At 39.5% G+C, this 20,653-nt stretch overlaps 2 protein-coding genes across 4 annotated transcripts in view; one reads left to right on the plus strand and one right to left on the minus strand.

Annotated features, from left to right (window-relative positions):
- Window positions 1–20,653, minus strand: part of LOC126849809 (2-oxoadipate dehydrogenase complex component E1) — a 128,459-nt gene that overhangs the window by 17,094 nt on the left and 90,712 nt on the right. For all 3 annotated transcript variants that reach the window (XM_050592071.1, XM_050592081.1, XM_050592062.1), the window contains exons 9-11: window positions 15,210–15,417; window positions 14,670–15,082; window positions 14,423–14,543 (exon numbers count right to left, since the gene is read on the minus strand). In XM_050592071.1, coding sequence (XP_050448028.1) covers window positions 14,423–14,543; window positions 14,670–15,082; window positions 15,210–15,417 — 742 coding nt within the window. The remainder of the gene's footprint in view (window positions 1–14,422; window positions 14,544–14,669; window positions 15,083–15,209; window positions 15,418–20,653) is intronic.
- On the plus strand, window positions 505–9,368 carry LOC126851174 (uncharacterized). The gene is made up of 2 exons (XM_050594852.1): window positions 505–696; window positions 8,206–9,368. The coding sequence occupies exons 1-2, from the start codon at window positions 514–516 to the stop codon at window positions 8,665–8,667; spliced, it is 645 nt and encodes a 214-aa protein (XP_050450809.1). The 5' UTR covers window positions 505–513; the 3' UTR covers window positions 8,668–9,368.

Below are 20,653 nucleotides of genomic sequence, written 5' to 3' on the forward strand. Positions count from 1 at the left end.
GGAGCCTTACCGGAGAAGCGTGAAAACGGCCGCATCAAAAACAACGATCACAACAACTCGGAAGACGACCTTCGAGAGGACGAAAGGAAAAAGTAAAGGAATTATCAACCACCGAATTCGGTAGCGTGGCGAGAAGCGCGAGAGGACGAGGAGGATCCTCGCGCCTCGACGCAGGTCCGTGCGGAGACGTGCTCCGAAGGATCCCGAAGGAGCTCTATTGCCGCGAGGCACGGCGGGAAAAAGAGGAGATCGGCGAGGGACACCGTTGCGTTCCTCGCTTCCGAGATCCCGGCGGAATCCGCCAAGGCCCTCTCCGAAGGGCCCCGTGGAAAAATATTGATCGCGATCTCGGGAGTACGCGCGCGGTACGATCATGAGCGTGCCGTCAGACGGCTGCCCGCGTGTTATCGCGTGATTGGCCGTGATAACACGCACTCCGGTTGCGCATCCCCGGCTGGCCCGGCGATTCTAGATCGCGGTGCTCCCGGGTCAGACTGGCGCGAGCGTGAGCGAATGTTAGACGTGCTTGGAGCGAGAGCGAAATACGTGAGTGAAATAGGCGTGGGCGTGCAAGGAGAGATTCCGGACGAGAGCGAGGAGTGCGAGAGCGTGGTTGCGGCAGGACCCCGAGAGGACGAGATCGAACGAGGAGGAGCTGTCGTACCTTCGGACTTCCGAGAAGAGAGCATCGTGCCGGTGAGGTTATCCCGCTACGTGTTAGCCACGCATGTTCGCGATATCGGGATCGCGTCGTTCTGCCATCGTGGCCGTACTTTAGTGTTCGCGTTCGAATTCCGCTCGGAAATTTAGCGATTACGCGTCATGGTAGCGTAATTGTATTAGCGACACGGCCCCGTTGGCAAGCGATCCAAGCCCCGAAACGTCTCGAGTATTGGACTCTAGAAATATTGCGTTGTATATCGTCTCTCTGGAGATCGCGGACCGAGACTCTGCGTAATATATTAGCGCGTAATTTCTCGCCGTTCTAGTGTTAAGTCGTGTATGTGTGAGGTCGCCGAGTGTGAGTGTGTTTCGCAATTAGGTATTCTTGTTGTTAATCGCCGAGTGTGAGTGTGTCTCGCGATTATTCGTATTCGCGATTATAGGTATTCCTGTTGTTAACCGTCGAGAGTGAGGGCGTTTCGTGCGAATATTTCGGTTTATTATATTCTTTGTCGAATCGTATGCGTTAGAATGAATGATTGAGGTAGTGATTTCGCGGAAAGTATGGAGTATCGTTCTGAGCGTTGCGAGCTAGATTAGCGAGGTGCATGCTAAGGGTGCACTGGATGCATGTGGTAACCATACGACATGGTAGAATAGCGAGCGAAATATTATCGATCCGCGAGGGGTCTGATAATCGACTCGGTATAATTGCGCTCGGGCACAGGCCTGATCGGCTCTAATTTAACGGCGTCTTATTTTCGGCGCTAAGTCGTTTCTAACACCCAGACTCGCTTCCGCGAACTTAATTAACACTGAGCATATCACCGCTTATCGTTATTATCATTCGGACACACCTCTAAATTAATAAAGTTGTTATCTCTTTGTTACGATCGACGTATTTAATTTCTTTTACATGTATTTGTTGCTCTGTCTTTGTCGCCTCTTGCTTCTATATCATGTGCGTTCAACATCTGCCCTGCCCCTCTACCGTTAGGTGAGCTAGTCCGCCCGCGACGAAATCTATTTTTTTCTTTCGCGTCTTTTTCGCGTCTGTCTCGCGTATTTAGCGAATTGATACGTGCAAGACCGTATCTGGCGCCCAATTAAAATTCTCGCGAGTTTTGAAGTTTCGTCACGGCACACGCGGAACACCTTCCACCCCGTTCTCTCCCGGTGTGTAATTATATCCCCATTCTCTTTTTTGTCCACGATCCCTTTTCCCGCATCTTCCGTCCGGCGAATCATACTCCCGTTCATCGGCGCAACGGAACATCCGCACGACGGAGAGATCTCGACGGCGGACGCGCGCAGCGTTCGACGGTTCGCGGAGAGAAGAGTCGTCGCAAAAATTTAGCGCCCAACATGAGGCCACGTTGCTAGAAGGGGAGTTTTAGAAAATCGTGTTGAATTCGAGGGGAAAGTAAGAGGTGCGTCGTTCGGGATATTTTGATAACAAATTTCGTGAAAAACGGTAAATAATAAGCTTGTCCTTTTCTTCCTTTTCGTTTTTTTTTCGTTCTTTTTCAATCCTCTCCGTTCTTTTCGTGTTGTGCGCCCGTGAATTAATTAATTAACGAAAAAATCGTAATTTTTGTAACCTCACGGACAATTAAGCATTAATTTGAAATTTAGTGAGAAAATTATTCGATATTATCGCGAAAATAATTTCGTCGAATTTAACCGTTGTGAGAGGTTCGTTCGTATAGTATATTATTAGTTTTTGTTTGACTGTTCAAGATATCATTTTTCTGTCTTTTCATGTTCGCGCTGGAATTGTGTTATATTATTGTCGTCGTGTAACGGTCCTGTGTTTATATCTCAAATTTGAGTATCGGGAAAATAGTATGAGTCGAGTCGATCCCGAGGGCGACTGGGTTTTTGTTTTGAATCACGAACAACTTGTCGAGGAATTACATAGGCGTAGACTTTCGATGAATGGAAGTTATTCGACTTTAATCGCTCGATTGTTACGTCGCGTGCGTGACGATAGGGAAGGATTTCGAATATCGTCCGCGGATAGAGTGGACGGGATGTCGGATGAGCGTCTGGAGCTCCCGAGGGAGCCGGATCGTCCGGATAGTACGATGCCGCGCTACAGTCCGCCAGGGCCGTCGCGCTCTTTGGGTACACCCCGCACCCCCGGACATAATTCCACGCGCGATTCTCCGGAAAATTCCTCGATGACAGTGTATAATGTCATGAGAAAATGGAATTTGAAATTTTCGGGTGCGTAAGGGGAAGAAGCCGTAACGTTTTTGATGCATATCGAAGAGGGTCGCGAATTAGTGCAGGTGGCGGATGAGGATATTCTCCGCTGCTTACCATTCTTTTTATCGGGTATCGCGCTACATTGATTTCGCGGAAGACGAGATCGATTATCGACGTGGGTCGCGTTTAGATCCGCGTGGCGCGTACGCGATTTGGGGATCCGGACTTTCAGTTCGCGCTGAGAGACGAGATAATAAGACGAACGCAGGGGGAACAGGAGTCCGTGGCGGATTATCTCACGTGCTTGAGGGCAATGTACAATCGGTTGTCGCCGTCTTGGAGAGCGACGGAACAAGTTAGTTACGCGTTTCAAAATATGTTGCCGCGTTTGCAGATCGCGATACGCCGGGATGAAGTGGACGATCTCGACGCGTTAGAGGACATAGCGACGCATAGAAGCCAGTCATCAATTAGCGCAGCGTTAGTCACTCCGCCGACTCCCGATAAATCCTTATTCCTTGACCTAGCCTACCGATCCCCATGCTATGTTAACAAACAAGCGCATAAACATGACACGGTCACCGCGTCAATCAAATACTTCGTCGAATTCTGCGGATTCGGGGGCTGTCTCGCGCAGGGAAAAACGGCGAAAAGATCGCGCCGCGAAAACCTCGACCGACAAAGCGTCTGTGGCTTCGAGTACGGCACGCAACCCTCGACACCCGGAATTCGACCTCCGCGCGTATCTACCGCAAAATGTTGGAATTGTGATGGCATCGGTCATCTATCGCGCGATTGTGAGACCGCGCCGCGCATGCATTGTTATCGCTGCGGTCGCGCCGAAGTAACTTTGCGCACATGTCCTGATTGTTCGTGAAAAGAGTAAGGGGGTCGATTAATGGGGGGAACCCGACTCCTACTCCGAAGATATCCCCTATTCGTGTCGTGCAAAATTAATGTGAATTATAGTGCGTTTGGTGGTCGTGATGAATCATTGTTATTGTTTTTACGTGTCGAGATTATGGGAAACGAAATACTCGAGTCGCACGTTTCTCGGACCGTCAGCAGTCGAATTAGTGAGGGAGTTACATTTACAATTTAAAAGTTCGGATGGCAAACGCGTAACAATGGCTACGGGTCCAAACCACACGGACAAAAAGAGAACTCTAAGTACCGATTACGCTCCGCCATCGAATCAAATCCTTGAAAGTTTACGCGTTACCCACCTTAGCGTTACCGTGCATACTCGAAGTAGATTTCTTGTCTATGTTTGGAATCGATGTAAATTTCGCGACACACCTTTGGTATTTTTCGGATAATTCAGGTGTGGCGACTTTGATACGAAATTCGGTAATTCCTCGTGCCGCGTAAGCACAACGGGAGGGGAAAGTGCCAAATGGAGGATGATTTCCGCGAAAACGGAAAAAGCCTCGCAACTGGAAGACGGACCGCTTACCGCCGTCAAAAGGACGCTCTCGCCGAATATGGCAAATTCCCAGAGGAGCTCGGATTCGTAGGTCGCGTAAAAGTTTGCTTATTTGTTGTGGGTTAGTTGAGATATCATCGGCCGAGGAATGACGATTAAAAAATTTTCTCGCGTCAGAGATCGTAGGAGATCCGAGTAAACCCAGGGTAACTAATTTGTCGGAACATCGGATAGATGTCGGAAATCACGCGCCAATTAAACAGCGCTACCCGATGTCGCCGAAAATTTAGGAAGCAATTTACGCAGAGGTTGATAAAATGTTAGAAGCGGGAATAATTGAGCCGTCAAAAAGCGAATGATCTAGTCTGGTCTGTGATAAAGAAATCGAATGGCATCTATTGTTTCTGTCTCGATTTTCAAAAGTTAAATACGGTGTCAAAGAAAGACGCGTATCCATTACCATACATAAACTCGATTTTGGATAAATTACGTACTGCCCGATATATTTCGACCATCGATCTGAGTCAAGCGTATTTTCAGATCCCGCTAGAGCAAAATAGTCGTGAATTAACAGTGTTTACGGTACCGAGTAACGGCCTATTTTATTTTACGAGAATGCCGTTTGGTTTTACCGGGGCACCCGCGACGTTTCAACGCTTACTTGATCGTCTTATCGGACCGGAAATGGAGCTGCACGCTTTCGTTTATTTGGACAATATCGTTATCGTGACGCGAACGTTTGAGGATCATCTGTTCTGAGGAACATCTCGTTTGGCTGAAACGCGTTTTGGATAGAATCAAAGGAGCCGCTCTTACGATTAATCAGGAGAAAAGTAAATTTTGCCGATCGCAGGTTAAATACCTCGAGTTCTTAGTCCAACAAGAGAGAGTAAAGATCGATCCGGACAAAACCGTGCCGATAGTTGAATACCCGCCGCCGAGAAACATTAAATAATTACGTCGTTATATTGGGATGGCATCGTGGTACAGACAATTCATACCGTAATATGCATCAAAATTAGAGCCACTGACGCGTCTCCTTCGGAAGAACTACTCTTGGGAGTGGGGGGAGGACAAAAAATCGGCATTTGAAACGGTCAAATCATGCATTATATCACCGCCTACGTTGTCGTGCCCAAAATTTGAGTTACCGTTCGTACTACAAACGGACGCGAGTTCGGTCGGATTAGGCGCTGTGTTAACGCAAGAATCGGAAAGCGTGGAACACGTGGTCGCATTTGCAAGTCGCGCGCTATCGGAAGCAGAAAAAAAGTATTCCACGACGGAACAGGAATGCCTAGTCGTATGGGCAATTCGAAAGTTTAGACCGTACTTAGAGGGCTACCAGTTTAAAGTCATTACCGATCATAGCAGCCTTCGTTGGTTGCATAATTTGAAAAAAAAATCCAACCGGTCGGTTAGCAAGATGGGCTCTCGATTTATTAGAATATGAATACGAGATCGAACATCGGAAGGGGGCACTAAATCACGTTCCCGACGCGCTATCGCGATTATACGAACCCGTCGAAGAACTATTGCGCTATTGCGATCACCGGAAACGAATGGTACGACACGCGCGTGCGAAATATCCAAAGCGAGCCGCATAAATACCCGAGTTGGAAAATCGAGATCGACCGGTTATATTTCCGAACAGAATCCTGTCGTGTTGCAAGTAGTTGACGACTTAGAACAGTGGAAGCTGGTGCTTCCGCGAGATTTGCGTCGCGATGTTATTCGAGCTAATCATGACGTTCCTCAGGCAGGTCACCTAGGCATAGAGAAAACGAGTATCGCGGCAATATTATTGTCCGCGTATGTTTAGAAAAGTCGCAAATTATATCCGGCGTTGCGATACATGTCAACGAACTAAAGTGGAACAGGACGTCCCCATTAGCTTAATAGGGCGAAAAAAGGTCGATACCCCGTGGACGGTCGTCGCTATGGATATCATGGGCCTATTTCCCACCTCGAGGAGCGGATTCGCGTATCTTCTGGTCATACAAGATTTATTTACGAAAAGGAGTGGAATGTTGTCCGCTCCGAAGAGCAAACGGTAAAATGATTCACGAGACTATCGAAGACCTAGTTATAAACCGATGGGGAACCCTTCGTGTATTGTTAACGGATGAGATCCGTTAACATCGAAAGATGATCACTGCATTTATCGAGCAGGATCATCGAGATCTGCATGTAAAGAATTTCGTTTCGCATATAATTCGGCGTATCATACGTCGTTACATGCTACGCATTTTTTAATTTTGATAGGGAACTGTCGACGATAAACTCGAGGCGAGAAGCTCAGGAGCCTGAGCTCGAGATTGAGGAAGCCGCAATCGGTAAATGGAAGGAGCGTATGGAGCGAATTCAAGCTTTGCGAGACTGGTAGAGAATCTAGAGGCCACTCATCAGAAGTAATCGCGTTATTATAATTTGCGTAAACGCGATGTACACTTTGTAATCGGCGATAAGGTATTGAAAAGATAGCATTTATTGTCATCCGCAGCGCATGCCATCTCAGCGAAATTAGCGGCGAAATACCATGGGCCGTTCACCATCTCGAAGATATTGTCGCCAGTTATATACGAGCTGGCAGATGAAGGGTATAAAATGGTTGGGAAGATCCATGTCAAGGATCTACAATCTTATGTGGCCTCTAATCCTTAGGTTGAGCTACCGAGGGTTGCCTACCGAGGAGGAAGAATGAGCTTCCGCGATTTTCTCCGCAAATGCGCGAAGCACTTAGACGAGATGGCCAGCCGCCACCCCGATTTTAAGGCGGATCTGCGCGAGGAGTTGGAAAGGATATCCCGTGGGGCTCGAGAACATCGGGTTTTCCAGGCCGTAACACGGCCAGTAAGTCTACCCAGACTGATCCGTAGATGGGCGCAGGAGCGTCACGGGCGAGCCCGGAGGAGCAGGCACCCGCCCAATCACTATGCCTCCGGGAGGGACCTGGCGGAAGCCCCGTCAGAGAGACCGGTCGATGGAGTGCTGGAATTGCGGGGGCCGCACCGCTACAATGCGTGTCCCGAGCCGCATCGGCAGTTTTGTTACCGATGCGGCGAGGTCGGCTATACCCTTAAAAATTGCCCGTGCGAAGACGCGGAGTGCTGGAGAGCGGAGGGCCCACTCCGGAACCACCGTTCCCGCAGCGGAGGACTTCCGCCGTCGGAAGAGATCGTCCAGCCGGGGCCGCTTCCGCTCTGACTTAAATTAGGTCCCTGTTCCTTTTTTTGTAGGTCTCCTCACTCGCTACCGTGTGATATTTCTTTTTTGCTTGTTTTTGTCCCGTCCGAGGTCCGGGACACCGTTTGTCGTTTTTTGTTTTTTTTCTTTTCTTTTTCTTTTTCCCCGCGCGGACTTTTTCGTATGTTTGATACATTTTTGTTTGCCGGATAACCACCGATCGCCATTTTAAAAATAAAAATAGTATTCGTACTCTGGCATTATGTTCCTTATCTACCGCTCCCATCTCTGCGAGGCGTCTGCGAGCATTATTACTTAAAGACCCGTCGACATATGTTAGATACGACTGCAGGGAGACGATTACTTTTAGTCCCGTGAAGTGGCGTCGGTCTGCGTTTGTTTTTGTTGTGATTGGTTACCGTCCACTTTGTGCCAATATTCTGGAGGTTTCGGTAGTTCTCCGACCTCCGAAAATCCGAATAATCTGGTCTGGTGGCTGTCGAGATAATCGATGTCGGTACGATATCTCTTGGGAATGGGGGGTGACACTGTCATCCCGCGCGCGTCCACCGGATCTCTCCCCAATCGCTGAGCGCGGAATACACGCTCGCGCGAAAATCGCGAGAGCCATACCGAAATCTCCAAAGGGGCGTTTTTTATCGGATTTATTACGTTATTTTTAATTTTAGTTATTATTTTATTATTTTGATACGATATAGAAGCCTTATCGGAGGAGCGAGAAAGCAACCGGGAAAACAACCATCAAAACAGCTTTGAAGACGAGGGGCGACTTTCGGGAGGACATGAGATGGAAGGGAATTATCAACAGCCGAATTTGGAAGCGTGAGATGAGGAGCGTGAGAGGACGAGGGAATTCTTGCGCCTGGACGCAAGACCGTGCGGAGACGTGCCCCAAACGAGCTCCATCGCCGCGAGGCGCGGCGGGAGGACAAGAGATCGTTGAGAGTCACCAATGCGTTCCTCGATCCCGAGATCCAGGCGGGACACGTCGAGGCCCTCTCAGAAGGGCCCTGCGAAAATTATTGATCGCGATCTCGGGGGTACACGCTCCTGGTACGATCATGAGCGTGCCGCACGGCGGCTGCCTCGCGTGTTATATCATGCGATTGGTCGTGATAACACGCACCCCGGAATTTTGGTGTTTATTGCGTCATCCTTAGCGTAATTGCCATTGCGACACGGCCATGTCGGCAAGCGATCCCAACATCAAAACGTCCTGAATATTGGTTTCGCGGATTCAATTAGTATTGCGCGTTTTATACCGCATGTATCGTCTCTCTGGAGATCGCGGATCGATAATACGATGTAATATAGTAGTCGCGAAATTTCTCACCGTCTAGCGTCTAAGTGCGGTATGCGTGAGTAGTCTTTCGCCGAGTGTGAGTGTGTCTCGCGATTATGTATTTCTTTTGTTAGCCTTCGAGTGTGAGTGTGTTTCGTGTGGATATATTTCTATTATTTTTTTCGTCGAATTATATGCGTTGAAATGGATGAGCGATAGAGTGATTTCGCGGTTGGTACGGAATATCGTACAAAGCGTTGCGAGCAATATATGCGCGGTGCATGCTTAGGGGTGCACTGGATGCATGTGGTTGACGTACGACATGTTAAGATAGCGAGCGATATATTATCGATCCACGAGGGGTCGATAATATATCGATAACTTCGGTATAATTTTGTCCGGGCATAGGCCCGATCCTGATTTAACAGCGTCTTATTTTCCGCAGCGCTTTTAAGCTGTCTCTAACATCCAGTCTCGCTTCCGCGAATTTATCGACGCCAAATAATTCACCGCTTTCTTTATGATTTATCCATCCGGATCCAATTCTTTCACCGTAATAAATTTGTTATTTTCTTGTTACTTCACGAGTATACTCTCATTTTACGTGTATTTGTCGCGAATGTCTCGTGTCTCGAATGAGATCTCGAGTATTGGACTCTAGAAATATTGCGTTGTATATCGTCTCTCTGGAGATCGCGGACCGAGACTCTGCGTAATATATTAGCGCGTAATTTCTCGCCGTTCTAGTGTCTAAGTCGTGTATGTGTGAGGTCGCCGAGTATGAGTGTGTTTCGCAATTAGGTATTCTTGTTGTTAATCGCCGAGTGTGAGTGTGTCTCGCGATTATTCGTATTCGCGATTATAGGTATTCCTGTTGTTAACCGTCGAGAGTGAGGGCGTTTCGTGCGAATATTTCGGTTTATTATATTCTTTGTCGAATCGTATGCGTTAGAATGGATGATTGAGGTAGTGATTTCGCGGAAAGTATGGAGTATCGTTCTGAGCGTTGCGAGCTAGATTAGCGAGGTGCATGCTAAGGGTGCACTGGATGCATGTGGTAACCATACGACATGGTAGAATAGCGAGCGAAATATTATCGATCCGCGAGGGGTCTGATAATCGACTCGGTATAATTGCGCTCGGGCACAGGCCTGATCGGCTCTAATTTAACGGCGTCTTATTTTCGGCGCTAAGTCGTTTCTAACACCCAGACTCGCTTCCGCGAACTTAATTAACACTGAGCATATCACCGCTTATCGTTATTATCATTCGGACACACCTCTAAATTAATAAAGTTGTTATCTCTTTGTTACGATCGACGTATTTAATTTCTTTTACATGTATTTGTTGCTCTGTCTTTGTCGCCTCTTGTCTCTATATCATGTTCGTTCAACATTCATCTTGTCCCTCTACTGTTAGGTGAGCTAGTCCGCCCGCGACGAAATCTACTTTTTTCTTTCGCGTCTTTTTCGCGTCTATCTCGCGTATGTAGCGAATTGATACGTGCAAGACCGTATCTGGCGCCCAATTAAAATTTTCGCGAGTTTTAAGGTTTCGTCACGGCCCGCGCGGAACACCTTCCACCCCGTTCCCTCCCAGCGTGTAATTATATCTTTCGATTCTTTTTTTTTTGTTCACGATCCTTTTCCCTCATCTCCTGTCCGGCGAATCATTATCCCGTTCGTCGGCGCAACCAAACATCCGCGCGACAGAGAGATCGCGACGGCGGGCGCGCGCAGCGTGCTTTTTCGCAAAAGGAAAATTCGTCGCAATATATAGATATAATTTATGTGCAAAGATTAATAAATAATTACATAAATCTTTATATCAATATTTCAAATATTTAGTAACAGGAGATTCTTTTAAAACAATTTCATTTAATTATCGTCTTGGCAAACACGTTATTATTCAAGCACCGTGTAACAGTGGGTCAGAATATTTTAATTATAAGAAATCATTTTCCATTGTTTTGATGGCTCTTGTCGATGCTAATTATAAATTTATCATGGTTGATGTTGATGCGTATGGAAAAACAGCGGCGGAGGCATTTTGGCACATTCTGAGATGGAAAAAAGATTTGAAGAGAAAACATTAAATGTTCCGAATGATGCTGCCTGGCTTGCCGAACGATTCTGCCTGGTACTTCAATAAAAGTACCTTATGTTATAGTCGGTGATGAAGCTTTTCCTTTAAAACCTATCTTCTTAGATTATATCCCGGAAAGCATTTAGATACTGACGATAAAAGAATTTATAATTATTGCTTGTCACATAATTATTGCTCGAAGAGTAGTTGAAAATATGTTTGGTATTTTAACACAACGTTTTCGAATTTATAATCGCCGAATTCAAGCCAAACACGAATATGTTGATTTTATTATACTTGCAACATATGTGCTACACAATTTCATTAAAGAAAGTGACAATAATTATACTGTCAATTTTGAAGATAATGCTAATAGAGCTGAAGATCAGACAATATTGCAAAATCTAAATGCTCGTGGTGGAAACAATACGCAAGTAACATTTGCAATAAGAGAAACTTTTATGAAATTCTTTAATTCTTCAGCTGGCAAAATGAAAAAATTTAATTTAAAACATGTACTATTTCTTAATAATCAATTATTAATATATTTTATATATAAATCTTATATATATATATATATATATATATATATATATATATATATACAGGATGTTCGGCGTCAATCGCATCACCGGTCGTGTGTGTGACAAAATTTGGAAAGAAGCGCTCTACAAATGACAATGGTTACATATAGCGATACATAACAATAGATTCTCACGTCCTAGCAACCACACATCAATGGGTTGTGCCTTTTTACTGCGCGCTTATACTCACGCGAATTGGTGGATCTTTTTTAATTAATTTCTCGAAAATTATTACAAAAATAGCAAAATGGTACAGGATCTGCTCTGCCTGCACACGACCGGTGATGCGATTGACACCTTGTATATATATGTATGTTCAATGCCGTTCGTTCTGTGAAAATATTATCGCGAACAATATCGGCGATATTGACTCAGACACTGACGGTACGGATACGGAATAGTATAAATACTTGCATTTAATCATATGAAATCGAATGTAGCATCTGTGCACGGATACGGTACTGATACGGAACTGGTAAGTGTAAGTAGATCTTAAATTCACACTGTAAAATTTTTTTTTCTTATTGTATTTAATAGTAGTCACTTTTCGATACCAAAACAATAACTTAGATATATTCAAAGCGAGTTTATTATTACATTGCGGACATATCATTTCCATATTTACCACGTCACATTTTCGCAAAAGTTCTATTAATTCGTTTCGGTGCTCACACTGATAGAAATTCAAATAATTTTATTTTTGCGTAAATTATAACCAAGCCCACTGACGATGAAGTATTTGATCGTCGATCAAAGAATGTGAGTATTATTTTTATATCATGACAATACGAGAATTGTTTTTGTTCAAACGTATATATAAGAACAGTGAGTTTCATTCTGATTTTAACAAGATCATGATAATGTTGAAATAACTAAAATCTTCACAGCAAAATAAATAGGTGGTGTGGGATGATCCTCACTTCGCCTTGCAAAGTATATATCGGGCGGGAAGGGGCAATTGTAGATCACGTTTTGCACTTAGGGATCGGTATAGAATGAAATTCACTTCGTGTGAAAGTTGTAAATGTAAAACTGTACAATTATACAAAGTGGATCAGTAACTCTTGCCACCTCGAATATCTTCGAGTCTAAAACAGTTACGAAAAATTTTTTCCTACAAAAGTTTTATAATTTCAAAGGGGTCATCGAGTAGTGGTAACACAGTTCGTCGGGGTGGTTGCTTTGGAGATCTCAAGGTCAACTCCATTTTTTCAAATGGAACGATTATTTTTTTTACGTAATTCGATAGAGGAGTTCAAAAAATGTTAGAAAGGTAAATTACAAGACTGTCGATTAATATACTAATCATAAAATATTTATAAAAAAATAGTTAAATTAATATTAATAACATATTAATATTAATATTAATAAAAACCATCACTCGATGGCCCCTTTGAAACTATAAAACTTTTGTAGGAAAAAACTTTTTGTAACTGTTCTAGACTCAAAGATATTCGAGGTGGCAAGAATTACTGGTCTACCCTGTATACCTCTTTTCGTATTGAAAGTAGGGGGCGGTGTTTCACATATGAAACGTTTATTTGCTATATCTTCTAAACTAATGCCATCCGCCACTTAATTCTTGCAGAGAATCACTCAGACCTCACCTCCTTGACAACATATGTCAAGGTCATCGGCGTATAAGCCCAACTTCGAGAATTTACCATATGTTTATATGAACTCTTTTTTATTTGTAAATCCACTATTGCAATATTTCCCACTTATTAGGAAACATCCTGTATATTTATGTATATATTATATATTATGTATACTATGAGTATATTATGTATACTATGAGTATATTATGAGTATTGTGTGTATATGTATCCTGTGTGCGTTTTCCTGCGTATGCATGTGCGTGCGCATATGTGCGTGTATAATTGTAATATATTAAATATACTATCGCTAAAAGATCCAATCAAATATGAAATTCATATTTCTCCGCGTATAAAAAATATAAAAAACTTTTTTATAGCTTCTTTGGATATCTATGTCTAAAGTAGACAAAAGTATTAAACACAACGTTGGTTGATAGAACTTGGCAGAATGATTTTGCCTTTAGAATTGTGTTAAAAAATAATTTTCATTGACACTTGTTTGGAACGGTTCCAAATTGACTCGGGATAGTAATTCCCTCGGAGATTTGAAAATTAATATATTTTTGGAATACGACAAAAAGAGAATTTGCATCTTGGTTACGAAAAAGTTGTTTAAGGTTCAGACGAGATCGAGCCACTTTGCTCATGTCAAATTATCTGTTTGTTCTATTGAATATAGAGAGAAAGAAGGATTGGAGATGATTAACGAGTACTGGGGCATATGCAAAACAAAAAAGCGAACTATTGGATGCTGTGCCCATATTGCCTGTTTAGTTTAGTACTTTACTGATACTTGCCATCTTGATCGCATCACTTCCAATTGTTTTATTTGTTTACCTTTTTTAAGAAAACAGCATAATTTTCTGATCAAGAATTCATCGAAGAAAAGCTAGAAGCACAATTGAAAAAGTTGATTGAATTTAAAGTGACATCTTCCTCGATGATGTATTTGAATAATAAGAATTCGAATGATAAGAACGAGGATAATGAAAATGAATGCCAATGAATTGAAAATTCTTTTTTCAATACAATTCTAGAGTCAAAACGTACCATCCTACCAAGTTTCATTAACCTGTGGTCTGTTTAACACTTGTCTATTAGGCATGTAATCTCTTTAAGAAAAAAATAAATTTTTTTAGAAAAAGTTTGAGAAATAAATATTTTTCGAATTTTCAAAATATTTTTATACTTTTATGATGTGAGCAATGTCTTCCTAATGTATGTGTATGTATTTTGGTCACTTATATTTTTATTAATGATGGAATTTTTGTATTTCTGCTATTCTTTATAAATTAAATAAAATTAAAATTAAAATTTTGTTATTGAATATTTTTTTAAAGAAAAATCAAGAAAGTTTATAACATACCGATAATAGTTTTAAAACTCGTCCTAGGCATAAAATCTGAGAACGATGATACCGCTGCTGGGTGACGCAACAAAATCTTAGGTGCTACCACTACCAAAGGTTTTCGATAATTTCTTATCATCTATAAATCCATAAAAATTTTTAAATTTTAAAGTCTTTGCAATTTATCATAACACATGTTTAGAATTTGTTTCTATAAATGTTTAGAATTTGTTTCTATAGCTTCTAATGCATTTTATTCTCTTACCTGTCTTCTTAATAAATGGAAATATTGTGCTGGTTCAGTAGGATTCGCAATCTGTATATTAATATCATCGCTGTCGATCTCATCGTCCTTACTATCAGTTAATTGTAAGAATCTTTCGAGCCTACATGAACTATGTTCTGGACCAGCACCATCATATCCATGTGGTAATAGCATTGTTAAGCCACTGCTAAGCATCCATTTTGCTTCTCCATTTGTTATATACGTATCGATAATGATTTGTGCGCCATTAAAGAAATCTCCAAATTGAGCTTCCCAAATAGGCAATATAAAAGGTGATGATATACTTATACCGTACTCAAAACCTAGTACAGCTTCCTCAGATAAGATGCTATTAGCTATTTCTAGTTTGCCAGTTTGATCACTAACCATAGAGTTCAACGGGATAAAAATAGCTAGAAATTTATGACAAATTAAAAATGTTATAGATATTTATTAGATTATATAAATATATTATGTATAAAGTATATATAAAATATATAAAATATATTATATAAATATTTAAATATATATTTAGTATACCTTCTGTAGATTGATCAACAAACATCGCATGTCTTTGTGAAAAAGTTCCTCGACCCACATCTTGTCCGCTTAATCTTACATTATATCCTTGATATAATAGAGAACCGATGGCTAACGCCTCAGCGATTGACCAATCCAAAGCTTTTCCGCTTTCAATCTTTTTTAGACGATTTTGAATATGATTTTTCAATAATTGTGGATGAATATCCTTCAATATTACAAAATAATTATTTTTTATTAATTAGAAGCCTATGTATTCTATACACATAAGTAGAAATACTATGTGGGTTCTAATTCAAGTCCTCTGAGGGGCGTGTGGGTCGTGAGAAAACCGCGCGGGGGATTTGATGGTGTGAGGATCTCGTCGCGCCGGCAGGGGACGCTTATCGTGGGAGCAGACATATTTATGACCAGTGCGTATGTACAAAAACGAGCGCCGATGTCCTGCTGCTATATTTATTATAAACAAAACATCTATTACGAGCGGTATAAACGGAATTTTTTTTTGAGCGGTATCGTGGGAGCGGGACATGTTTAAATCGGTGCATATATACAAAGGCGAGCGCAGATGTCCGGCTACTTTATAAACATTATAAACAAATGCGTATATTGCACGTGCGGTCTGAACGTTGAGAATTTTTTTCTAGGAAGAACTGTTTATCGGCACAGGTATAAAGAGACGAGAAAAGGAACGAAGGAGACGTAGAAATAATTAATACTTTTTTAATATTAATACAATTTTTACGTGCATGCAACCATTAGCGATATCCCGTCTTACAAACGCCTCGCGCTATTCCTCTCTAACGCACTGCCTTACAAACGCCTTGCGTTATGCTTCTCCCCTATTTTGAGAATCTCATTAGCTTTATCCTTCTCCCATGCCCACGCGAACGCCTCTCGCCATCTTTTTCTCACACATTATAGATACCTCGCATTATCCCTATCACTATGCATGCAAATTATCTCTCTCTCTTACGTCCACGCAAACATATCGCGCTATCCCTCATCCACCGGTCGTGCTGCAGTTACATATCTATCTTATATGCAAGGAAGGGAAGCGAAAAAATAGCATTTTTAATATATAAATGTTTAATAAGTATATGTGTATTTTCATTTATTACAAGCATAAGAATCGTAAGACATGTATAAACCAAGCAGGTATAAACAAAAGGTATAATGAAAAAGAAAAAAGAAGACCTAATGTAGCGATATTCGCACGCTGAAGCTCGTTTACCAATTTGTAACGCTCGCACGTCCTTCTCGAACACAACAAACTTTTTGTCTGACTCTTTCTGTTGATTCCTCAATATTATTTCTTTAATTTCTTAAGTAGAATCCTCTATTTTTTATTGCATATTCTTATAGCTTATGTCGAGAGCTTTCCAAAACACTATAAGAAAGTTTTTATAATAAATTTTTACATTAAGAATATTTTGAGTTATTTTGTATCTTAATCTGACATATTTTAATATAAAATATAAAATATCTCAAAAATTATTTATTATACAATTATGCAATAAAAAATAGGGGATTCCATTTAAAAAATTAAAGGTGTCCTTGACTTGACCTTAACGATGCCATCCAAGATCAAATCAATAACACCATCTTATGTTCCCCTCAAAACCATACAATTTTTGTTCAAAACGTTTTTCTCTAAAATGCTTAGTTTTTGAAAGGAAAGGGGTGTACGGGTGGTCTAGCATACCCTATATATATATATATATATATATATATATATATATATATATATATATACCACCATGTACATCCCTTTTCATATATATATATATATATATATATATATATATATATATATATATATATCAATAATATTTTTTATATATCAAAGATATTTTTGTCACTTTCGAAATGATTGCCTTTACTTATTATCTGTCGTTACGACCCTGCATAAGCGCTTCGCATTTGTTTCCTAAAATGCGTTTTTGTCTCACGCACTTGATATTGATCTTGATCTTGATATCGTCGCATGAAAGAGCTCTTTTTCCTTCTTTTCACGGTATCAATTTCTCAATCTTTCTATAATTTCTGCTTTTATTCTTTCAATTCTTTACTTTATTTTTCTATTGCATTTAATTTAATTTTATCTTTTATTTTTTTTGTCCTTTTTTTATTCTTTTGCCATTTTCTTTTTATTTTAGCTATTTTCTCCTTTCTGCAATATCTTTTTATTCAGTATGGAAACATGCGATGAAAACAAAAAAAAAATCCAAGCGAAACTTTTCAGAAGCTTGGCTTAGCGACGATTGCTATAAAGCTTGGATACGTCAAGTGTCATCAGATGACACTCTTTTTTATTGCAATATATGCAAAAAAAAATTTCTCATATTCAGCGCATATTTTCAGGCATGCGGATTCTGCGTGTCACAAAAACAATACAAAAGAAAATCTTGTATGTACCGATAATATCATCGTAGAAAAAAAAGGGTCTCAAAAACAAGATAAGAGAACATTTAGACCACAATGGCTAGACATTCAAGATTTTAAATTATGGTTACGCGAAGATCTAAATAGTAGCAGTTCGTTTTATTGTTTGATTTGTCGATAGATCGATTATTGGTTTATCACAAATATATCGACACGCAGAATCCGAAATGCACAAAAAATCTGAAAAAAGTTACATAGAAGCGAACAAATCAAACAAATATTTCAATGCACAAACTGATGAATCGCTTTTGACGTTTGATGAGCGAAAAAAATCAGTGGAAATCCGATATGCCGCATTGATTACTGAAAAAAATATTCCTCATCAAACAACAAAAGAGATTCTCAGTTTCTTTCAAGACATAGGATAAGATCCTAATGTCTTGAAAAGTATGAATATGGGTCGAACGTAATGCAAGAATATTATTTCCAATGTTTTGTATCCGGTTGAAACAGAATGTGTTGTTAATAATATTTAAAATACGAAATTTTCTGTTTTCATAGATGAAACATCAGATATTACTAATGAAAAATGTATGACGTTTCTCGTTTGATACGTTGATCTCGGAACATTAGATGTTCACAACTCGTAAAATTAATTGACATTGATGCAAAAGATTGTAGTGCAGAAAAATTATTTAATGCATTTGAATTCGAAATAATTAAACTTCAGATCCCATTTTTAAATATTATTGTTTTATCATGTGACAATGCATCGATCATGATAGGAAAACATTTGTCATTTAAAAAAAAACTTGAATCTAAATGTAAAAGTTTATTAATATTTTCATGTCTTTGCCATTCGGCCGCGTTAGCTGCACACGCTGCATGCGCTAAAATACCTGATTTTTGTGAAGAATTCTTAAGAAAAATTGCAAATTATATTAATAGCAGTCCAAAGCGTTTAGCTATTTGTAATGAATTTTGTGAATGTTTTCAAGATACAAATCACAAAATTTTGATTTACACAATTACATAAATTACACACATTTACACAAATTAACTACAAACAAGCTGAAATTTTATTTTTCTTACTTTCTTCTTTTTGGACTTTAATAGTTGGGTGGGCATTAAAAATAATATTTAGTCTTGAAGCTAACTCTTCTTATACATCTATAACAATCCAAAATGATTACTTTACATCAATTTTTATATTCATATAATATCTTATTAAAAATCTTAAATTTTTATTAATTTAAATCTTATAAATTAATTTTAAATTATTATTAACTTACTTAAGTTTTTATTTAAATTTTTAATTACTTTAAAAATTTAATAAACATTTTCACTAAATATTTTTACTAGATAAGGCTCACTAAGACATTTAAAATTTACCTCATTATTAATCCATCTAAATTTACTCAATTATTTTTATAAAAATTATTATAATTTATTTCTTCTTATCATATATTTTTTTTTAATTCATAATAACAATATAATAATAATAATAATAATAATAATAATAAATAATTAAATGATTTATGCGATACACGGTGGCTTTCATACTATTTTTGTACATTGATAGAGTTCTTGAATCATGGGATTCAATAAAATATTTTCTTAATGAAATGGTCATGAATGATAAAACTAAATCGGGGGAATATTTATTATCTTTAATAAAAAATGTAGATATAAAAGTGTACGACCTATTTTTAAAATATATGCTAAACTTTTTTAATTCATTTAATGCTTTCTTTCAAGCTCATGAAACACGAGTTCATTTATTGCAATCTAAAACCGTTAATTTCTTTATACAAATCTCTGAAAACTTTTTGAAACCAGAATTGTTAAAAAATTTACTTACAATAATTTCTTTTTATGAAAAAAAAATCACAAACTTCTTGATAATATAACTTTAAGATCGGAATGCGAAGAACATCTTTCTAAATTAATATTAGTATATATTGATATAATTAATATTAGTATAATTATTATTAGTATAATTTTTTGAGAAAGAAACGTACACATTGGCCAAGAGTGGATATTTATGATTTTTACATGATTTATATGATTTTATTTTTTATTTTTTTATTATTTTACATATTTTATATATAAAATTAATTATAATTAAAAGATTTATTTAATTAATAATTTATATGTTTTTACGCGAGATCTATGCAATCTAAAACGCTAATATTAACGCTGTTACGATATATTATTTTCCGTCAGCTATAGCGATATCTCGGGAGAGAAAGAGAGCGGATCATATGTCTGCGCTTTTCTACTGCCCGAAGCTAGCCGAACGCCGAGCGCACACGTACACGGCTCTTTCCTCGAGTGCTCTATCCCCTCCACACGCTGTGGCAGAATCTCGGAATTGACATCTCTGTCCGGTGGGACCCCGAGGACGATCTTACGAGCAAGAGGACACTGCCGGTCTCCTATTTCCCGAGAACGAGAGTCGCTGATCCGGTATGGTTATCACACTGCCTAATAGCCACGCGCGATCGTGATCGAAATCGGTCGCTCTGCTCTTGTGACCGAGATTTCGTGTTATTTTCGCGTCCGAGCTAAGCTTTTGGTGAAATTTTAGTGTTTATCGCGTCGTCATTAGCTTAATTTCGATTGCGACACGGCCACGTGGGTAAGCGATTTGAAACGTCTAAAATATTTCCGCGGATTCAGACTTTGTTGCGCGTTTCATACAAATCTATATGTTACTTTTATATGCACTGAAGTATTTTGCATTAATTTCTACATATTTGACTATTAATATCAATTTTTTTTTCTACGTATTATATTTTTACTTTTTACACTCCAGTTTTCTTATCTATTAATATTTTATATTTTAATACGCACTGGAGTATTAACGCTTTTTTTACGCATTATATTTATTTTTCATTTATTTTCATATTGTTTATATTTATATAATAATCATTCTATGTCGAGATATACTCTCAGCGTCATGTTACGAATCAGCTTCTTCGTCGCTGTCTAATTTATCCTCACTTTGTTCTAATACTTCTGCATTTTTAATTTCTACATCTTTTATATTGTCTACA

The sequence above is a fragment of the Cataglyphis hispanica genome, chromosome 1, assembly GCF_021464435.1.
Source record: "Cataglyphis hispanica isolate Lineage 1 chromosome 1, ULB_Chis1_1.0, whole genome shotgun sequence".
In the NCBI taxonomy this organism is placed as follows: Eukaryota; Metazoa; Arthropoda; class Insecta; order Hymenoptera; family Formicidae; genus Cataglyphis; species Cataglyphis hispanica.